Source organism: Furipterus horrens, unplaced genomic scaffold (genome assembly GCF_987537825.1).
Source record: "Furipterus horrens unplaced genomic scaffold, mFurHor1.1.pri manual_scaffold_4, whole genome shotgun sequence".
In the NCBI taxonomy this organism is placed as follows: domain Eukaryota; kingdom Metazoa; phylum Chordata; class Mammalia; order Chiroptera; family Furipteridae; genus Furipterus; species Furipterus horrens.
In genome coordinates this window covers 153933813-153954480 of record NW_028327174.1, presented here as the reverse complement: position 1 = coordinate 153954480, position 20668 = coordinate 153933813, and the positions used below count along the sequence as shown (strand labels likewise).

Genomic DNA, 20668 nt, shown 5'->3' with positions numbered 1-20668 from the left:
AGCTTCTGCGGGTCCCAGGAGTCCCCCTGTCGTTGACCTCCAGCATATTAATATTGCCTGATGGTTTTGTTGGGAGGAGCTCGGCAAATCCCTTCAATGGGCGGAGTGCGTCCTCGAAGCACACCCCCCTTCGGTGCCCCCTGCATTTCTGGTAAGCCAGGAGGAGCCGCATAAGCACCCCAACGCTCTCGGAGCCTTGACTGAGCACCCTCTGGGTCCCTAGTGCGCACGGAGGGCTGGCCTGGGGGTTCGCAACTGTTCATCCGGGCCTGCTTTCAGGAACCAGGTTGAGTGGGCAGCGCCCGTCCTTCTAAGAGGCCACTCTTGCCTCCTGGGTCCCAAGAGTCCACCTGCCGCGCCTGACGCAGAGTTTGACTTTGAATCGGGCAGCCGCCAAGCAGGGACCCCTGACTGGGGTTCCTGCCCCAGAAGGGCCGCACCATTTGGAGGGCCCGACCTCAGGACCACCACGGGCCCAGGCGGAGTTGTCGGAAGACCTGGCCTCCGCTTACAATAGCCCCATAAAAGAGGTACCTAGGGCCTTCCGCCCGTGCCTGATGAGTGGCCCTGTGACGCCCCTTTGCTCCTTGACTGCTGGGGTGGGGTAGGGCTGGGGGGAGATGCCAGGCAGGCCTAGGGCCTGTTCCAGGGGGACGGTATTATGAATTTACATAATTCTGAACACAAGGCAGAGCATTGCAATTAAGTCTTGGCTGCTGAATTTTGGAACATTTTAGTACACGTTTGAGGCGGCGGTCATTTTTTCACAGCTCTGCCTCCTTGAAAGGAAACCTGTTATTAGTAAGGCCTCTTCCTCCCGCGGCGGTATCCATGGTGTGTGCGGTATATGAGTGCGTGCAAGTGTGTGCAAGTGTGGGTGTGTCGGGCACTGTGTGCTCCTCTGGTGGGCTGCCAGGACAGGCGCATCTGTTGCTCTGGCGCGGGAACACCGAGGCAGGCTTTCCCGGCCTGGCCTTTCTTTCCTGAGCGCCGTGAAAGCTGCCGCCGCCACGCAACATGGAGCTATAAGCAAACGAAGCGTGCGTCTTCCTTCTGAACCACAGTGGCTGGGGGTGAAAGCGACCCTTCTCAGTTTCCAGCGGACGGGGCCCTGGAGCCGGCAGCCCACCCGGTGCGTTTGGCTCTCACCCGACTAGCGCTGCAAATTCCGCGCCGCAGTGCTAGGGCTTCAGGGAAAGCCCTTGGTGACACGCTTACTCCCTGCCACAACCATTGCCTTACCCGCAGTGGGGCTTTCCGAAACCCATGCACGAAACGCAATTCGGGGCAGATGCGTGAGCCAGACCCACCTGGCCAGTCCCACCGTCTCCCTAGCACCTCGTGGAAACAGGGCTCCCATCCACGCATGGAACTTGAGCCCCCTCTCCGCTTCCCATGAACTTAACTGAATTGGTTTCACACGTACACCTGACGCTTTGCATCAAGAGGTATTACAAGCGCTTTATAGAATGCTATTCGCGCTACACGAAGCCCCTAGAGAGCAGTATGTTGATGGAGAGGGATTTTCCTTGGCTCCCCCCAGCTTGACCTTGTCCACCCGGCCAGATGGGGTCGCGGCTGTCGGTCCCAGGCCGGTGCCTCTGAAAATATTTCTAGGGAACGTGCGCTGTGCCTTAACCCTCCTTTCTCCCTCCGCACACCCACACGTGTACAAGGCCTGATACCTGCGCTGCCAATGACTGGCCTTTAAAAGAAGACTCGTCCCCCCTTCCCCCTCAAAGAAACTCGAACGGGCTGGACCCAGTCACTTATATGTTTTCTCCCCCGACAAAACAACCAGCAAACTTTTCAACTGTTCGAAGCTGCAGCCTTGGGGGCAAGCAGGAGACCTGGGCGGGTAGGCGGGGCGAGCAGGGCTGGGGGCGGGGCTATGGCTGGGTGGGCGGAGCTCCGACTGCTCCGGAAGTTGCGGGGCCCAGAACGCTCTGTCTCGGGCAAAGTGTGATGTGATGAGTTTCACCCTGAATCTCCCGAGTTGGAGCACTGTTCGTCGTCTCCGCGCAGTGTGCAGCGCCGCATTATTCTCCCGCCGGTCTGGCCTAGGTGCAAGGACCTTGTTCGCACCACTTTCCCTGGGATGCAAGCAGCGCCGGCACCTTCTTCTTTTATCCCCCGGGCCCTTTATCCAGGAAGCCCGCCCATTCTCCCACTTTCCCTGAAGTGAGGCTTTGTGTCTGGACTCCAAGGGAGGGGCAGAGGGGAGAGGCGGAAGAGAGTTCTGGAAAAGGGGCTCTTCCTGGGAAGGACTGCACTAGAGCGAATGTAGCTCTTAATTACCTAAAAAAGGTTTTTTTGGCCTTTTCTTTTGTTTTTGTATTAACTTTTTTAAAGTCAGGAGTAAGATAAGCCTGTGCTCACCTTGTTGGGTACGTTTTTTAAAAATCTTTTAAGCAGAAGGCAGGCGGGGTTTGCAGGCGGCCACTGCGACCCTCTTGCGGAATGTGGAGCTGTGACAGCCATCCTCAGCCCTCCTGCTGCCCGCGGCTGGGTCCGGTTCAGCCAACTAGCCCAGATCGAGCTCCTACGCTCAAGGCCACAGCCTCCAGCTCCCAGGTCTGACGGAATCCACAGGGCGGTGGACAGGCTGAGGCTGCGGGCGCTCCTGGGTCCGGAGGCCAGAGCCAAGGACTGAGTGGCCGCGCCCAGGGACTAGCAGGGAAACGGGCCTGGCTCCAGGCCCAAAGCGGAGCGCCCCTGAGGACGCGCTTTTCCGGTCCCTTCCTCCGAAAGCCTGGGGGGTTGCTGTTCAGTGGGCGCCCTGGAGCAAGCGATGCCGGAGTGACACCCCACCCCAAAAGGTTGGGGCGGGACCGGCCTGTGTCTAGGCTGTCTGAGGAATCTGTACCTTGGGAGCCGACCTTCCCAAGCTTCAGTCGCTGCTGGCTCCTAAAGTTCGATAACACGAAGAACCAAGCAGCAGCACCTGCTGGGGCTGCACAGGACCTGTGGCGTGGCAGGCCGTTCTGCGCCTCCGTTTGCGCCCGAAGGCTTAGGCCCCTGGAGAGCCTCCGGCTGTCCACTGCCAAATGGTGCGAGGACACGACCGTCCAGGACTTTTTTTTTTTGCTTAGTTGCGTCCCCCAGGCGCAACAACTGCAGGTTCAGTCTCCCGGGAGCGCACGAAACCTCTGCCCCACACCCCAGAGATTGGCTTCGGGAATATCCTGGGGAGTGCTCAAGAGTCTCCCCAATTAATTGAAGGAGACAAAGGCATTATTGTCAACTCGAAGAAATCATTGCTGGTTGCCCCACCAAGGCCTCGCTAGGCATTTGTTCCCCCCTTTCAATTTGAAGCTGGCCAAAGAGCGATGCCTAGAGGCACGGACACTGTGAGAGCTGAGAAGTTCATACTTGGGGAGAGAGGGCTCTTTATTTTTTCCCTGCATTCAAAGGGCTTTCTGCACGCCCCCCCACCCCCGGCTTCCAGCATCACCGTGGTCGCGATTAAAACGACAAAATAGGAACCCTGACCTCCCCCTCCATGAGAATCCAGCAAAGCAGAAAATGTCCTGATGTATTATACATTCAGGACAATATGAAACTGTCCTTTTGATTGTTTCTTGAGGTGAGGAGCAGCTGGCAGGACTCCCAGATTTGGAGTCGGAACATCCTCAGTTTCTCAGCAAGGACACCTGCATTCCTAGCGCTTTTAGATAGATACGCGCTTCTGTGAGATTGTGTGCATGCCAAGAGAAAGAACCACATACACACTTTATCTTTTAGCTTTTCACTATTAATATGTCACAATGCTAACCCAGTTAATTGTGGTTTGAAAACACACCCCACCCAGAGCAGAACTCGAATAGGTCCAGTCTCGTGAGGTTACATTTACTTGTAATCCTCCTCTCTCCCTTTCCAATGTCTTTGATTATTTTTCCCATAAGTGAAGAAGCAGGCCGCTCTTCCAGTGTGATTCGGACCATATGCTTTTTACATTCATTCCCGCTTAGGCTTTTCTTCTCCGCACTAACTGCTAACACGTTATAGTCACCTTGAAATTTCCTCTGCTATTTTCCAATTAAAAGCTTAATAGCCCTGGAAACGGAGTTCATGTGGTGAAGTTTACCATAGCCCCTTGTTCTAAAAGGCTTTCTGCTGGGATCCCATTATGTGCTTGAATAAACCCTTTCTGCAAACAGAAATGGGACTCGGGGTTGTCAGGTGTTGGGTTACAATAGACTTGGAGGCAGGGGACATTTTACCAACATAAATACAAACCTGTCCCTATAGGGAGATGTTGTCAAATACTGGGATATGGAAAACATTCTCATCAAATATGAGAAAAGGATTATTACGCTTTATCAAGTGAGTATTTAGATCTCAGCTCCCGATGTGCACTGGAGCGAAACGAGGCTGGGGACCAAATAATGCCAGACTGAGTGGCAAAGGGGTAGGGTGACTAGGTGACCAAGGGAGAAAAGGGGGTCACCTTGCTAGTGGGAATGTCCCCCTGCCTTCAAAACCTGGTGTAGAGCTCTGCTGCTTTCCTTAAAAAAAAGAAAAACAAAAAACTGTACTCCCAAGGTTTTTATAGTCCCGGTTTCATCGACCATTTGGAGAAAGTCCGGAGAAACTGGCTTTGAAAAAAGTCCATGGTCCCTCAGGAGCCAATAAACCTGGAGATTTTAGCGCAAACTAACATTCCCAGATTCGGTATCATTCTAGGTCCTCTGTATCTGTCACGTGAAGCGACTCGCTGCCAACTCCCCACTTCCCGGCCCCTGGCCCACAGGGCTGCGGGTGACCTCTATCTCCAGTCCAGAGAGCTTATTAAGTTCCTTCAGTTGTAGTGTTTTAGGGCTTGTTTTTTGACCAAAGATAGGGAGAAAAGGAAGGAGGAGGGGGGTTAAGGGAAAAGACCGAGGGGTCTGTGCCCCAAGGGGCTTTGGGAGAGGCCTCCCAGTGTTGGCATTCTCTCGCAAGGGATTCTTGCCCACGCCCCACCAGGTCAGCATCCAGCGATCCCCAACTCCCGAACTGGCCTGCACTGGGGGTGAGCGCGGCTCCAAGGGCTTCTAGGGAAACGCACACAGCCGGGGGTCCCTTTTAAATCTTCCTCCGCTCCAGAAATCACCCTTCTACGCTGAGGGTTGTCTGCTATGACGCAGGGAGGTGCTTTACTTGAATTCACAGCAAACACAGAGGGACGTTTTCGGGTTGCTTGTTTGTTTCCAGGGCGGGGGAAAAGCGGCCTTACCTAGGGGACAAGGGCCGCTGCACTGCCGAAAGGTTGGCCATTGCAGCGAACTCGTCTACGCTCTTGTCTCGCGTTCCCTGCTCGAAGGCTGCCATCTTCCCTGCTTTGCACTTAGCCTTTGTGCTGCCCAGCACCGCTGTATCCACCTGTATTTTGTTTTTGGGGGGGAGGGGGTGATTAGCCCTCCCGTGCTTGTGGCAGTAGGCTGCATCTGGCCAAAACGGCACTCAGGCGATTAGAAACACACAAACAATTTAAACAAAGTTTTATGTTGCTATCTTGTGCGAGGATCCCCTCTACTCCTACTCAAAGACAATGGTGTGGGTTAGAGAAATTGTGCCACTCCTATCCATGACTAACTTGAGTCCGTGGGGATTTGAAATTGGGTGGTGCAAAGTCTCCATTTGAAGGTTCAATGGCTGTTGGGCCGAGATCACATCCAGTAACTTTTGAGTCGCCATTCTTAAAGTTTAGACCCAGCGCTTAAGCAACATCTCCACACGAACGTTCCCTCCGCTTTTCAGGACTGAAACTGTTCATTAAAACATGAGAGAAAGTTAAGAGAAATAAATTCAGCGCCAGAGAGGGAGGACTGTGCCTGCAAAATGGGTTGTCATCCTTGGGCCTGCAGGTTTTCAAAAACATTTTCTTCAGCAGCACGATTTATTTATTTATTTAAGTTGCAAAAGGAAATCAAGAAAGGGTCAAATTTCCCCGAACCAATTCCACGGTTGGCTCCAGTTCTCGCGAAGTCGAGTTTTCTGCAGCTAAGTGTTGGAATAAAAGCGGCCTCGGGCTTGGTGCCGCCAAATCAGGCCTGAAGGGAAGGGAAGGAAAGGGAGCGGCCACTTCAGCCTCCAACAGGCACCCCCACCTTCACCACGCTGGCCCTCCCCTTTCCCGCCCCGCGTGTAACGCTGCGTCCCGGAGCGCCACAGTCCCTCCCGCCCGCGCAGGGGCTGCGCACAGCTTGGAGGAGGGGGCCGTGAGCGCCCCCGCGAGAGCCGCCTGGCTGCAGGTGGCAAGGAAGGTTGATGTGGAGGAACTCCAGGGGCGCGAGAAAAAAGGAAGGCGTGGAGTGGGGTGGGGAGTGCAAGAAGACCGGGACTCGGGCGGAGGGGGGGTGCAGTGGGAGGGAAGAGGAGTGGGGGGGGCGGTGGAGGGCGGTGGAGGAGGTGCTGGGGCACAGCAGAGCGCGCGGGAGCTGCAGATAAGCTGGTTCATACCTTAACCAGAGCTCTCGCCGGCTCCTTGCAGCCGCCAAAGCGTCTCGGCGAGAAACGACGTCCCAGCCGAAGCAGCAGCTGGCGGAGACGCGACCGGCGTGGAATTGGCGGAGTACCAGCGCAGGCTGGGGCTGCGAGCGCCGCGAGAGTCGTAAAGACGCCCGCTGCATCTCCGGCCGTCCGGGAACCCACGCGGCCGCTGTGACTTCGGGACCAAGGACCGCGCAGCCCAGAGGCCGCTCCTGAGCTGGCCTCCCAGCCCCTCTGTCCAGCGCTCCCTGGGCCGCTCGCGCCGCCAGCCCGCCAGCTCTTCCGGGAGCCCGGGGCATGAACGGCTACGGCTCCCCTTATCTGTACATGGGCGGCCCGGTGTCGCAGCCGCCGCGGGCGCCCCTGCAGCGCACGCCGAAGTGCGCGCGCTGCCGTAACCACGGCGTGCTGTCTTGGCTCAAGGGCCACAAGCGCTACTGTCGCTTCAAAGATTGCACCTGCGAAAAGTGCATCCTCATTATCGAGCGGCAGCGGGTCATGGCGGCGCAGGTGGCACTGCGCCGGCAGCAGGCCAACGAGAGCCTCGAGAGCCTCATCCCTGACTCGCTGCGCGCCCTGCCCGGACCCCCGCCGTCCGGGGACGCCGCCGCGGCCGCCGCCCCGCAGCCTCCTCCGACCTCGCAGCCGTCTCAGCCACAGCCGCCGCGCCCGGCCGCCGAGTTGGCTGCTGCCGCAGCGCTGCGCTGGGCCGCCGAGCCCCAGCCCGGGGCGCTGCAGGCGCAGCTGGCCAAGCCAGGTGAGAGCGTCTGTGGGGCGGGGGCCGGGCTCGCGGGCGGAAACATTTGGGAGCACCTGCTTCGGCTCTGCCTGGGAGTCCCGGAGGCAAATCTAGGGCAGTGGGCCTTGCCCGGGCCTTCCTCCCCAAACTCCGCCAAGCCGGTTCTTATTCTCCGGGTAGTAGCCGGCCTTCCGTCTCGATCAGGCAGGTGGAACCCGGACTCCCGCGAGAAAGGCATCAGAACTGTGCGACGGGCTCGCCGAGTGCCATCCCCAGGTTGGGCTCGCCGAGTGCCACCCCCAGGTTAAAGCGAAACGTGTCCGTTTAGCTAAAGTGGTCCTTACAGGACCAAATTAAAATCCACGCGCGCATACCCACCGCCGTGCGGCAGGGTTTTCCTGGCTTAGGACTTTTTAGAGAGGTTGGGATGGGGAAGTGCGGGGACAGAGCCAAGGCCCAAGGCTTGGTCGCCTCCGAGCTGGACATTCTTATGGCCCCGAGGGAACTGGAATGAACCGAAGCCTGTCTAGTAGCTCACTGAGGTCTCCAGCGTCTTGTAATTTGTTGAAAGTCTCATTTAGAAGCAATAGTTAAAAGGACCAGGGGGGATTTCTAAACTGATAGCGAGAACCCAAAATCCGGTGCGTCCCAGAATGAGCTCCTTTGCAAAACTGCTCAGGCCCTTCAATAGGCTCCTCAGGTCGTCTTCAGCCGTCTCTGTGGTTTGAAAAAATAATACAAACAAAACTTGATCTACAGTGAGGGAGACCACGTCTGGAGAGCTCTTACCCCGTTCTAGGTGGGCCTGGGCCTCACTTTCCAAGATTTGGAGCAAAGGCGCACTCTCTTCCTCTTAGGTCTCCTCCCTCCTTTCCTCCTGTGCTGTGCTTTAGAGAGAGTGGGTCTGTGCCGAGCTCTAGAGGTTTCCTCTACCCCTATGCTTCCACCCCTTCCCCTCCTCCAGATCTCTGGGGTCTGCAGACACTAGTTGTGGCTCCTTTCTCCTTGGGTATCCCTTGCTTGCTATCCTGCCCAGCACAAGCACTCCTTTGATTTTAGGCTCTTGGAATTCAGTTGACATGTGTTTGGTGTTTCCCTTTCATTGTGGCGACTGTGCAAAGGAAAACAGTCCATCTTCTTAGGGAGGGGATTAAGGGGTATGCTGAAATTCAAGAGGGAAGGCACTGTAGGGCCCAGAGCCCACGGGTAGGAGTGTGATAGAGCTCCTGCCTCCCCCCCTCCCCCCGACCCCCCAACACACACCTCCAGGGGGCTGTGGAAGCCTGCAAAAGCTTAGGGCTCACGGACATGGGCTTTCAGGAACAGTTGCCTGCTGTGTGGAGCTGGGGAAATGCAGATTCCCTGGTTGGGGGTGAGTTGATAGGCAACCTGGCAGGCACAGTTCTGCTGCCCTGTTGCTCAGTTGTGCTCTCCAGGCCTGAGGCTCTGAGAACATCTTACATGAAGAGCAGAACTGGATATTTTAAGGCAGAAGAGAATTTGCTGAACATGGATTTTGTGGATATTTAATGCAAGGTAGGGTGTAAGCATTTCTCTCAAGTAATGCCCTCTATCCCAGTTGTCTTTTTTTCAGTCTGATCTCTTCATATTTGTAGGTTTGCCACAGAGGAATGAGAGGGAAAGAGAAAGAAGGTTTATTTTGCTTTTCTTCTTTAGGTTAGAATAAGTAACTAGGAGAGTTTTGTCTCAGTTCTAGAAGTTGATCCATGCCAATAACTTTTCTTAACGTTCCCTTTTCCAGTTCCTCCAGCACCAGAGCAGGAATCTGAGTTTATATCAGTAGTAGATAGCAGTTTGTAGTAGCCACCTGCACAGCAGGACCCCTGTAATAGGGCCTTGGATTGCTGGGTCCTAATCCAAGAGGGGATTCTATTCCCATCCTGTGCCCTTTGAAGCATTCTTTGGGATACCCACAGTTCGAGAGTCACAAAACCAAAACCAGCCTCAGGAGGTGGGTAGTGAGGGCAGGAAGAAAGGCGAGCAGCAGCTGCAGCAATAACAGCAGAAGGGATACAGATGTGGCAAAATTAAAGAGGGAGATGTATTTCAAGCCAGACCTGATGCTCTCTTATTCTTAGTATTCAGGGATAGACAGAGCCTTCCAAATTGAAAATAGGTAATTGCGAAGGAGAATAGGATTTACCATAGGGAAAGGTCAGAGTGGTGGTGGCTTTGAGACTGAGCCATCAGGGACCATTTGTTAGCTGGTTACGTTGCATACCTTGCACATTCATATATGTAACTTTTATTTTCTCCTTTCAGTTGGTTTGGTCCCATAATTCCATCTTTTAAGTGCCAATCAATCCAATGATGTTGGTGGGTGTAGGCAGGAAAAGAACAGATAATTGTTTCCATTAGAAAGGTAAACATACAAGTGGATCGTTTCCATGCGTTGCTTTGTAAGAAAACCCATTTGGGGTTTCAGAGAAAATTGCCTGGATGAGACTACTGGTTGCTGTATGTATTATACCTTTTTTGCAGTTGCTCTCATTATGATCTATTTGTATATAACATATCGCGCATATTTAGAAGTATGTCAGATACTCTCTATTCAGATGGTAGGTCCGCATGTACGGTAAGTTCACAGACCATTAGGAATCTGTAAATATCTACTGGCAAATTATGGAGAACTGTGGTTTCTGTGTTTAAAACATGGTTGGTCATTTTGCAAAGGGCTTCTTGAGTCCATAGCTGTGGAAACTTTGTTGTTGGCTACAAATGCAGGTGAAAAGCACATGCCCTAGAGAAAAGTCTGTTTGCTGGGCACCACTGGAGAAAAAGCACCCTGCTAAGAGAGTGCCACATTAACACCAAAATTCAGTTTTGTAGCTGGAAGAAATCTCCAAGTTCTGTTTCAGGGTCTTTAAAGGATTGGAGGTTACTTTATTTAATAGTGTAGTGTGTTGCATGTCCCTATCCATGTGGTGATGGTTTTAAGGAGAATTTTCATAGTCTAATGTTATTATTTCTATGGATTGAAGCATTCTTTTTTCCTCTGGGGCGTACATTTCCCCCTGCTCCTCTGTTATCATCTCTGACTGGCCTGGAATTATTAGATTTGATTAAGCACAAAATTCTAGTTTAAGCTTCTTTACATACATTCCATTGATTCATTTATTCTCCTAAATTCCCTCTTCATCCCCCTCGCACGCCCTCCCACCCGTGATCCACATAAAAATATCCTGGGAAGTGTGACGCCTTTCAGCTCTTAGTGTATCTGAGTCAGCAGCCTTAACCAGCCAAGCCAGCCTTTCAGGACGTGGACTCAAGAGCTGAGGAAAGTTAAGGGTCAAGACCAAGGTGAGAGCTAAAGTTACATTCCTGTATTGTGGCTCCCTTCCCCCACCCTCACCACATCCTTCAGGACAGTGTCCTGGGCCTTCTCCTCTGGCTGTGAGAAGAATGATCTGTAGCTGTAGATTCTTTCTAGGGCTACAACTGTCACCAAAATGAATACGTACACAAGTTCTTAAAAGTCTCCTTAAAGCGAAAGAAATAACGTCATATTTGGAATAGGAGAGCAGGATCAAATAGGAAAGTGGGGTCTCCTTTTCTGTTTATTTCTCCTGGAAAAGGGCGAACAAGAGACCTATAGCGAGAGAAGTTAGGAGTTTTGGAAAACTACCTTTATTTTATTTTCCCTCCAGCCCTGCACCCCATAGCATCTTTATGCTTGCTCGGGACCTTTTAGCTCCAGTTTGATCGGGTCCAGTCTAGTTCCTTTTTTAAAAAATTAACTTTAATTAAAAAAAAGAAAGACACATACATGAAGTATAATGACCAGGATGGGAAACCCTCTGAAGAAAACGGAAAAATGGGAAAGACTTCAAGCTCATTCATGAAGTGTGCCTCTGAACTTAAAAACCGGGTCTGGTTTTAAGATGGCTTGATTTGGGGTGCGGGGCACAACTCAGAACTGCACTGTAGAAAACAAAAGCCACCCAAATGAGATGGAATATGTGTTAATGTATTAGTGGTCTCTTCCAAATTGTACCCCACCCAAGGCTGGCACCAGGGGCACCTGGAGGGTATTCAGTTTCTGGCCTTTCCCAGGGGATGCCAGTCAATTTGTGCCCGGGGGCCGGCCGGGTGCACAGCCCAGCCTGGCGAGTGTAGGGTGGTGTGCCTGCGGGAACAGTCGCAGGGGACAGGGACCCCGGCAGCACAATCGAGGAGGGGGTATGAGAATTCTGGAAAGGCGCTTGCTGTTTGCACTGGACCACTGTCCCCTTGCAGCCAGCCTCAGGGAAACTGCGCTGGGCCGGTCCAGTGCGCTGCCTGGGCAGGGGCACCCCCAGCCTCCTTTGGTCCCCGCTGCAGTGGGCTCCTTCCTGGCTTGTTCAGGGAGACCTGGGAAGGGCCTGAGAACAGGGAGCCTGAGGAGCAAGACTTCCCTTGCATTTCTCACGCCTGACTCTCAGGCCATCCATTGCCTCCCTGCTGGGTTGCCAGTTTTAGCAAAAAACATGGAAATAAAAAACAAGATGCTAAATTTTGCATGGGGAATACTAACACTAAAAATCCTTCGTTATATATCTGAAGTTGAAATTCATCTGGCAACCTGCGGCTGAGGTGTCCCCTCCCAGCTCCAATCACCCCAGAGGGCACCCCTTGGGGTGGGGGTCACTCGGGTGCTTCTCGCTTCTCTCAGCTTCTCTCTCTGGAGCCCAAGCTGCCATGGCCAGGCATTTGAATGGCGCTGGTTTCCATCTTGTGACCTGAGGACAGGGCTGGCAGAAAAAACCTGAGTGGTTTCCATGTCTAGAAACCAGAGTCCCACTGCCATCCGGGAAAGAATCTGCCCCCTCCACCCAACACACTCCTTGGGGTTATAAATCTGGCGGATAGTCGTGCTCTGGGCCTATACAACCAACTTTTCTTTTCGCTGATGGATGAACTCCTGGGTTTAAAAGATTACAGTAATCACAGGAGGACAGTGTAAATCGAATCTGATAGCAATAACTTTCGGGGAAGGTCAGGCTCAAGTGAAATGTTACCAAGCAACAGGCATTTTGTTTGCAAAATACAATCAAAGAGCATCGATGAGAAATTTTTTGCTGCAGCCAGTCAGCACTTTCTGCTAACAGCTTTACAGAGGGAAAGTGAGTAAATCTTCATAAATCAAAGTCCCTGGAGGACTTGAAGCCCCTTTCTGGAAATGTGGCACTTCTGACAGGGAGGAGGACTGGAACCCAGTAAAAATCTATTTGCCTGCCTGCCCCTCCTTGCCCTTTCTTCCTCTCCTCCCTACTCTTAACTTTCCTCCTTTTTATTTTTTATGCTTTTTAACCTGTTGAGGCTTCCCAGTCATTAGCCACTCAGGTTCCTGGGCCCTTCTGTCTAGTTCGAAGTGACAGTGATGCCCAGTTCACTACTGGAGTTTGCATGGGTGCCCATGACCAAGGCTGAGGCCTGAGGGTCACTCCCCAAGAATCCTCCTTGGCTTTAGTGAGTCATTTCCTTGTCCGAGCACTAAGAAAAAACTAAAATACAACTCAGTGGTTTTTCTTCATTTTATTGTATAGTTAAACAGCTATAAAAATAAGCTAATACACTACTCAGTGACAATATTATGAAACATTTAAATATCAGAACCATAGTTCCTTACCAGATCTCTAATCTCTTTTGATTCCAATGACGAGGCAGACATAAATTTTATAAAGCTGGGGTCAGTGTTCTGCTTTTTCTCCCACTGATTATTACTTTAATTCAGTGTGAATATCTGTTGCACCCATAGTTTTTATCTGTGAATGTTTACCACAATATTGCCTCAATGACTACATCATTGTCTGCCCAGATGCAGTTTCAATGTAAACTTTGCAAAAGATTAGTTAGTAAACTGTAAGCCTTTCGGTGGCCAAGAGGCAATGCTTCGATCTTCTTGGTGTCGGTGTAATGGTACCTGGTACAAGGTCTGGGCACGCAGGGAGGGATTCAAGGATATTTGTTCAATAGCTGGATGAAGGAGTAGACAGCTGCATTTTTTTAAGTACCAAATACACGTGTCGGTTTAAAGGTAATTTCCCTCCTGTTTCTTGAAAAACGTCCTTTCCTGAGTCAAGAAAGAGGTCAAAACGAAATTTTCATAGGGCATGTATAGTCCACAGTTACAGATCCATGCTTTCTCAGGTCCCCCTTTATGTCCCTGAAAATATTGGTCCTAAGGAACCATCTCAATACTATATGTTATTAAGCCATTATTGTTAATGATTTTTTAAAGGGAAAGTATGACTATATATGTGTACATTCACATGTTTTCTTTCCACCAAAGGAAGAAAAGGAAAGATTTTAGACTGACATTCATTTCCTACTGTACTTCAGGTTGTCAGCCATTCAGTTTTTTAAGGATTGTACTTGTAGTGTGAGATAAAGGTAACAGAAATAGTAAAAGCTTGTCTCCTATTGGAACTCTAAGTGAGCAATTGACTCTTCCGGACGCCACTCGTGGTCCTGCCTGGGGTTCCTTCCCTCCCATTGCTATAAGATTTGTGTGCTTGGAAAATGACCGATTGGGGAACAGTTATTTAGAAGTGTACTCCCCAATGCTCAAGTGAACAGATGGGGACATGACTATCCATGTTTCAAAATGCCTGACCTGGTTCCAAAAGGAAAAGAAAAATCCAGTGACTTATGCTAGGAAACATTTCTCTCTTTATGCCAGGGTTTTTGTGTTTTCATTTTGGATGTTAAGATATATTTTGTTTTTGTAGATATAATTGGATAAAATGTATCAAACCCACCACATTTAAGTAAGACAGATTTTTCATGTTTATGTATCTTGAGCAAAAAAATTTTTTCCATATACGGTAGGCTTTCTCAAAATGTTTGAAATGAATACCTAGAATTTTTTTTTATTGTATTGTACTTTCATATGAAAAAATCCTCTAAAGAAAGATTTTGCAAACTGTAATTTTAGATCGGCAATTACTTTTGTGTGTGTTCGTTTTCTCCCCTTAAAGTCCTGTAGCTATCTTATGGCTTGAATATATATACGTAGGTAGATAGAGAATCCACATAAAAATTTCCTTCTTTATTGAATATCTTTTAAAAACCTTCAGCATTGTGAAGTTTATTTTAGAGATGGCTATGTTACTACATCATGAAAAATAGGAAATCGAAGCATGAACATTTCATAAGATTTTTAAAATATGTAGATGTTTAAACCTTAGAGGCAGCAGATTGTATCACTTTCAATAGGTGGTTTATAATATCATATGAAATTGATTTCTTCTTAGTTTTTGTGTAGTAGTTTTGGCTTTCTGTGCCCATATGCTAGGGGCACAAATATCAGTTGAAATATGCTCTTATTCTTTATGTTCTAGGAATTAGAGTGTCAGTTTCAAGAAAAAGGAGGGCAAAGCATTTAGGGAGTAGTTTTCTTTTCATTTTGTTAGTTGGTAGTTTTACATTTCTATATCAGGAAAGGCCTTTGTGTTTTAAACCAACATAAATAATTGATAAAGTTTATTTAGGAAAAAATCTAGAGATGTAAAGAAACACCTGTTATTAAATTACACTTTATCACTGGGATCACAACTCACCCTCTATAATTATTTGTGAAATTCAGTATTTATAATCGAATAATGTACAAGATCTAGTTTAAGTACAACAATAGAATCAATACTAGACACCACAGTGCCACAAAATTACCGTGACTGTATATTATGCTTTCAGAAATTATTGTTGGGCGAGGACTTACTCTTGGTGCAAGGTGAGAGGCTTGCCCAGTTTTGAAACCCCGATAGCCTTGGCTGTTGACTGGGATTCTGCTCACCCAGCACACCTAGCACCTAGCAGGCCCTTCTTGCTGCTCAGGGGTATGAATGCCATAGGTGCATCTCACTCATTGCTTTTTTCAACATGGTTTGTTTTCCCTTTGAAAACAGTATCAATAGTGCTCAACTCGGTTAGTTGGAACATTCTCAGTTTGTAAAATTGATTCCTATGACGTCTTGTGAGTTTTCCTCACATTTTCACCATAGTGGACTCCCGGTTGGAGAGGCCGATCAGCCCAGAGAGAGAGAGTGGATGAATCAGCACAATCCACCACTGCTCCTTGAGAAATAACCGGAAGTGCATGGTGCACTGGGCACAGTAGCAGGGCTAAGGGTAGCACAGGAAAATAAGAAACAGACTTTTGCAGTCTCGGGCGGGGTGGAGAGGGTCACAACTGATGAACAAGGTGGCATCCATATACTGTAGCCTGTTCTGCAGAACAGGAAAATGGGTATGACAGTGGAATTTTGTATTGTCGTAGACTTATACTCCAGCCATCCCATAACCAGTTGATTGGGATGGTATATCCTTTGCTGTCTTGGAAAAAAATACTCCATTTTCAATATGGTAGATATATCAGATTAGCCAGAATGTCATTTCCTAGTTCTCCTTTAGCTAAACTCATCTTTGAATCACATTTTTCTGGAGCGTTCTGCAGAAGAGTGAATTTGGTTGACAGCCTTTAGAACCTTTTCCTCAAATGTTGTCAGTGTTTGAAACTCATCCAGGGTAGGGAAATTTACCTTTCAAACTAGAAAGATGTTCTTAGGTTCACACATTTCTTTTAAAAATAGCTAGGTTTTCCTTTTTCTGCTTGATCCCTCCAAGGACTCGTGGGCATGGACAACAGCGTGGTGATTGCAGGGGGGGGAGGGGAGGGGAGGGAGGTATAATGGGGATAAATGATGATGGAAAAAAATACAATAAAAAATTAAAAACCAAAATAAAATAAATAAAAACACTTAAGCAACTTAAAAAAAATAGCTCATTTTGAGCTTTTTAGCTATACTTATACAACTTGTATTTTCTAGAAGAACCAGTTGTTTCTCTTTAAAAAAAAAAAAACAACTCACCATTTCCTACATTGCTATGATACTGTGTATCATATTTCTTTATTTTTTATTGTGCCAAAATATACAAAACAAAATTCATTATTTTAACCATTTTTAGGGGGTATAATGTACTGGCATTAGTACATTCCCAATGTTGTGCAACTGTCACCACTCTCCATTTCCGGAACTTTTCATCATCCTGAACAGAAACGGTGTACCTATTAAACGATAAGACCCTAGTTCCCTTTTCTCCCAGCCCTTGGTAACCCCCATTCTATGACCATTCCTGTTCTAGGTACCTCATATAAGTAGAATCATAGAATATTTGTCCTTTCATGACTGGCTTATTTCATTTAGCATGTTTTCAAGGTTCATTTATATTGTAGCATGTGTCAGAATGTCATTCATTTTAGAGGCTGAATAATATTCCATTGCATGTATAGGCCACGTTTTATTTATCTATTTATCCATCGGTGGACACTTGGGTTGCACCCACCTTTTGGCTATTATGGGTTATGCTGCTATGAACATTTGTGTACATGTGTTACATTTTATGCTTAGCAAGTCTACCTGGGTGTATTTGCTTTTCCCCCTGTACATGCGTCTTATCACCCCAACTTAATAAGTTCCACAAGTTGGGGCAAGTTTCATACTTCCTGGTGTTTTCTACCATCCATTCTGTGTCTTTAGTTTCTTGTGTACAATAGGGATACAAATACTTGATACTGATAATAACAGATAATAACAGAAAACTCTTTAGAACTACATAATATTTAAAACATTATTTTATGTCTGTATTTGCTCAGCGAGAGTATTTGACTTGTTCTTCGGAGCTCCATTGAGGAGGGGCCAAAATCTAATGGTGCGTTCAGTTTGGTGCTAAGTTAACACAGTATCACTGTCCACTCATTTCAACTGTCTAATAGAGTAACAGCCAAGAGGCATGCATGGGCTCAGGAATCAGGAAAATTTAGATGGGTCCAGCTGACTAGAATGTGATTTTTTATTGTAAAAAAATGTTTTTATTGATTTTACAGGGAGAGAAAGGGAGAGAGAGAAACATTGATTGGTTGCCTCCCATGCATGCCCTGTTCTGAGGATTGAACACACAACCTAGGTATGTTCCCTGACTGGGAATTGAACCCGCAACCTTTTGGTATACGGGACAATGCTCCAACCAACTGAGCCACCAGGTCAGGGCTAGAATGTGATTTATAGAAGCTTTTTTTGGTGCTGTTTTTCTCTTTTGGATGAAGTACAAGTTCCACATTAACTCAAGAGATGAAAGCTGGGTCTCTAGTCCTAGGAAGCTGGAGGAGAGAAAATGTCAAATTTCTCTTTCAAAGATGGGATTATTGTGCATCGAAGAGTTGTCATAGAAAATAGAGATGGCTTCTGTGTGTGGGCTTCAGATGAACCCCATATAGAAAACTTACATTTCATATAAAAAAAGAAGCAGTTTACTTAAAATGCAAGTTTGGGATAAATATGAATTCATATCAGATTTATGATTGTAAGTTCCACTGATCTAATTTAAGAATATTTTTTAAGTATTTGTGCCTGGCACATTTGTATTGCTTTGTGAAGAACTAAAGATTTGCTTTCCAGTTATACTTAAGATACAGCCCATATTAGAAGAATGTTCATAAATGGGCCATTGTTAAAGGCTTTTTAAATAAACAGCAACAAATAAGAGATGGATTTTAGAAGCCACTTTCATAAAATTTCACCAGCTGGCTATCTACAGGTAATCAGGTGTGCCCACAGAGGTGACAATGAGGCTATTCAGGGAGGGGAGTAGAAAACACAGGCAAACCAATTGTTTACAACCTGACAAGTGAGTCATTAATAATTTTCATCTTTAGATCAGTTACATTGGTTTTGAGTAGATATGGCCAGCTCATGTTTTAAGAAGGATAAAAATCCACTTGTGTATAGCTTATTAATAAAGAATATGTTTCTTTATTATAAAGGTCTGTTAGAATTTACTTCTGCAAGCAAACCAGTCTTACCTCTCCTTCCTGCCTGGTTAGCACTGTAATATTAGCCCCTTTGTGGGTAATGTCTTAGGTCAAAATGTTAAATTTATAACTGGTTTATTTCCCAGAAAATCTCTGCTTTATTTGGGAAGCTTTATTTTCTCTTCTTTTAAAATAATTCAAGAAGTTTTCAGAGTTTTTTTTATAATAATTTGTTTTTTTCCCATCTACTTTACTAATAAAAATAAAACAGTACATGAAAGCCTGTCTCCCCGCTGCACTGCAGGTTATGGACACGTCTCATAGATGGGTCAGGCTCCTGGCGCAGCTTCACAGCCCTCTCAAGTCACACCCTTCTTCCTTGCCCGCAGCCTGTCCCATCACCCAGAGTGCACAGCTGGTTTTGCTTGCCTTCTAATGCAAGTTATAGACAACCAAGTCTGCCAGCCCCTCAAGTGGCTTTTAAAGAAAGATTTCAATGTATAGAGGCTGCTTTCTTTCACTTTGGCAATTATATCAACCAGTTATTATGCACGGTATGCTATTGAAACATATCGATACCTGGTTCACAAGACATATTTAAGAAGAAATCCACGCATTGGAAAAGGGATTTAAAATATTACAGTTTCCTGTGGTGTATGGGTTATGCACCAGCTGCTGATGTCCTTAGATTACACTGGACACCTCATTTGTAGAAGAGGAGCTAGAAGAAAGACTGAGCTCTTTCTCCTGTTCTTCCCTCGGCTGTGTTTATGCCCAGCTCCATAGACCATCCCTGTTTAGGTTGTACTGCTAGACAGCCACATCTGTGAGTCTAGGTGTCATGTTGCCCTTCATGTTTAAAGCAAGCTTCCCAGCACACATCATTCTGAGAAGTTGCTCTGGTTTCTAGATCTTTTATATTCAGGTTGTTTTGTTTTGTTTTGTTTTTTGTGTGCCATTTGCCAATGACATAGTTTGGATTTCTTTTTTTAAGGCCTGCGGTATGTTATAACCCACTGGGACACATTTCACCTTCCAGAAAGCAGGGCTCTCTCCTGAGCACATCTGTTCCTCTTTATGCACACCAGGAAAGGATTAACCCAGCTGTTCTCTGCTTTTCAGATTTGACTGAAGAGCGACTTGGGGACAGCAGCTTGGCAGACAACACAGAGACCTTCAGTGACAAAGACACTGACCAGAGGAGCTCCCCAGATGTTGCAAAAAGTAAGGGCTGCTTCACCCCCGAGAGTCCCGAGATAGTGTCGGTGGATGAAGGTGGGTATGCAGTCCAGAAAAATGGCAGCAACTCTGAGAGCCGCTCCGACAGCCCCAAGTACCACGGGGAACAGAATCACCTCCTGATTGAGGGCCCCTCAGGGACTGTGTCTCTGCCCTTCAGCTTGAAAGCCAACAGACCCCCTCTGGAAGTGTTAAAGAAAATATTCCCCAACCAGAAGCCCACGGTGCTCGAGCTGATCCTGAAGGGCTGTGGGGGGGACCTGGTGAGTGCCGTGGAGGTCCTGCTCTCCAGCCGGTCCTCCCTCTCGGCCGCCGACCGAACTTCAGCAGAGCCCGAGAGTCTCGTGTTGCCCTCCAATGGCCACATCTTCGAACACACCTTGAGCTCCTACCCCATCTCCTCCTCCAAATGGTCTGTGGGATCGGCCTTCAGAGTCCCAGACACCTTGAGGTTTTCTGCTGACTCAAGTAACGTTGTCCCCAACCCCTTGGCCGTGCCTCTGCAGCACCCTTTCCCCCAGCCGCCCCGGTACCCGCTCATGCTGAGGAATACTTTGGCAAGAAACCAGTCGAGCCCCTTTTTGCCCAACGATGTCACCCTGTGGAACACCATGACGCTGCAGCAGCAGTACCAGCTGAGGTCCCAGTACGTCAGCCCGTTCCCCAGTAACTCTACCAGCGTCTTCAGAAGCTCGCCTGTCCTCCCCACTCGCGCCCCAGAAGACCCTCGAATCTCCATCCCTGACGATGGGTGTCCAGTTGTGTCAAAGCAGTCCATTTACACTGAGGATGACTATGATGAGAGGTCTGACTCCTCAGACTCTAGAATACTCAACACATCTTCTTAAAGTGGTGCCAGACAGGAGGTGATCAGGTGACATGTTCTGTGCATTAGAACCCTTGGGAGGGGGGGGCCCTGAGGAGAGGCCACATCCTGTGTATTCCTTTTCCTTCTGTTTGACAAAGTGACTGTGCTTGATTCTATATCTTAGCAATAAAAACATAACTTATTTAATTTCTTGCACTTCACTGGAAAATGCCAAATAGCTCTGCTCTGTGGCTTTAGTGCTGAATGTTTATTGTAAAAGAAAGTCTAATGCTAAGAATAGTCTTGGGAAAGCTGGGTCTACGGAAGATTTATTTGGGGATGTAAAGCTGAAGGTCAGCCTTGCTCCTAAACTCAACCTGGAATGTTCAATAAAATAGTATACTTGAATGCAGTTTTGTAAAAGGAGATTCCTCAGGATATGTGAAACCTAAAGGAAGTGGTTCGATTGCAAACGGACTGTAAAGAGACATTATATCCTTACGCTAAAAGTCCTTGTGTTTTAAAGAGAGACTGCACGTAAGAATAGAGTGAACTGCTCCCGTGCTTATTTAAGCCTGGACAGTTTTCAGAGACAAAC

General features: G+C 48.0%; 1 protein-coding gene across 1 annotated transcript; it reads left to right on the top strand.

Annotated features, from left to right (window-relative positions):
- The first annotated feature begins 6771 nt into the window (after positions 1-6771).
- DMRT3 (doublesex and mab-3 related transcription factor 3) lies at positions 6772-20165 on the top strand. The gene is made up of 2 exons (XM_090275853.1): positions 6772-7231; positions 19146-20165. The coding sequence occupies exons 1-2, from the start codon at positions 6772-6774 to the stop codon at positions 20108-20110; spliced, it is 1425 nt and encodes a 474-aa protein (XP_090131979.1). The 3' UTR covers positions 20111-20165.
- The last annotated feature ends 503 nt before the right edge of the window (positions 20166-20668 follow it).

What these genes read in the sequence shown, in the direction of transcription:
- DMRT3 (XM_090275853.1), top strand. Translation starts at nt 6,772, where the DNA reads ATGAACGGCTACGGCTCCCCTTATCTGTACATGGGCGGCCCGGTGTCG. An exon ending in GGCGCAGCTGGCCAAGCCAG is followed by an intron (nt 7,232 to 19,145) that starts GTGAGAGCGTCT and finishes TCTGCTTTTCAG; the next exon opens with ATTTGACTGAAGAGCGACTT.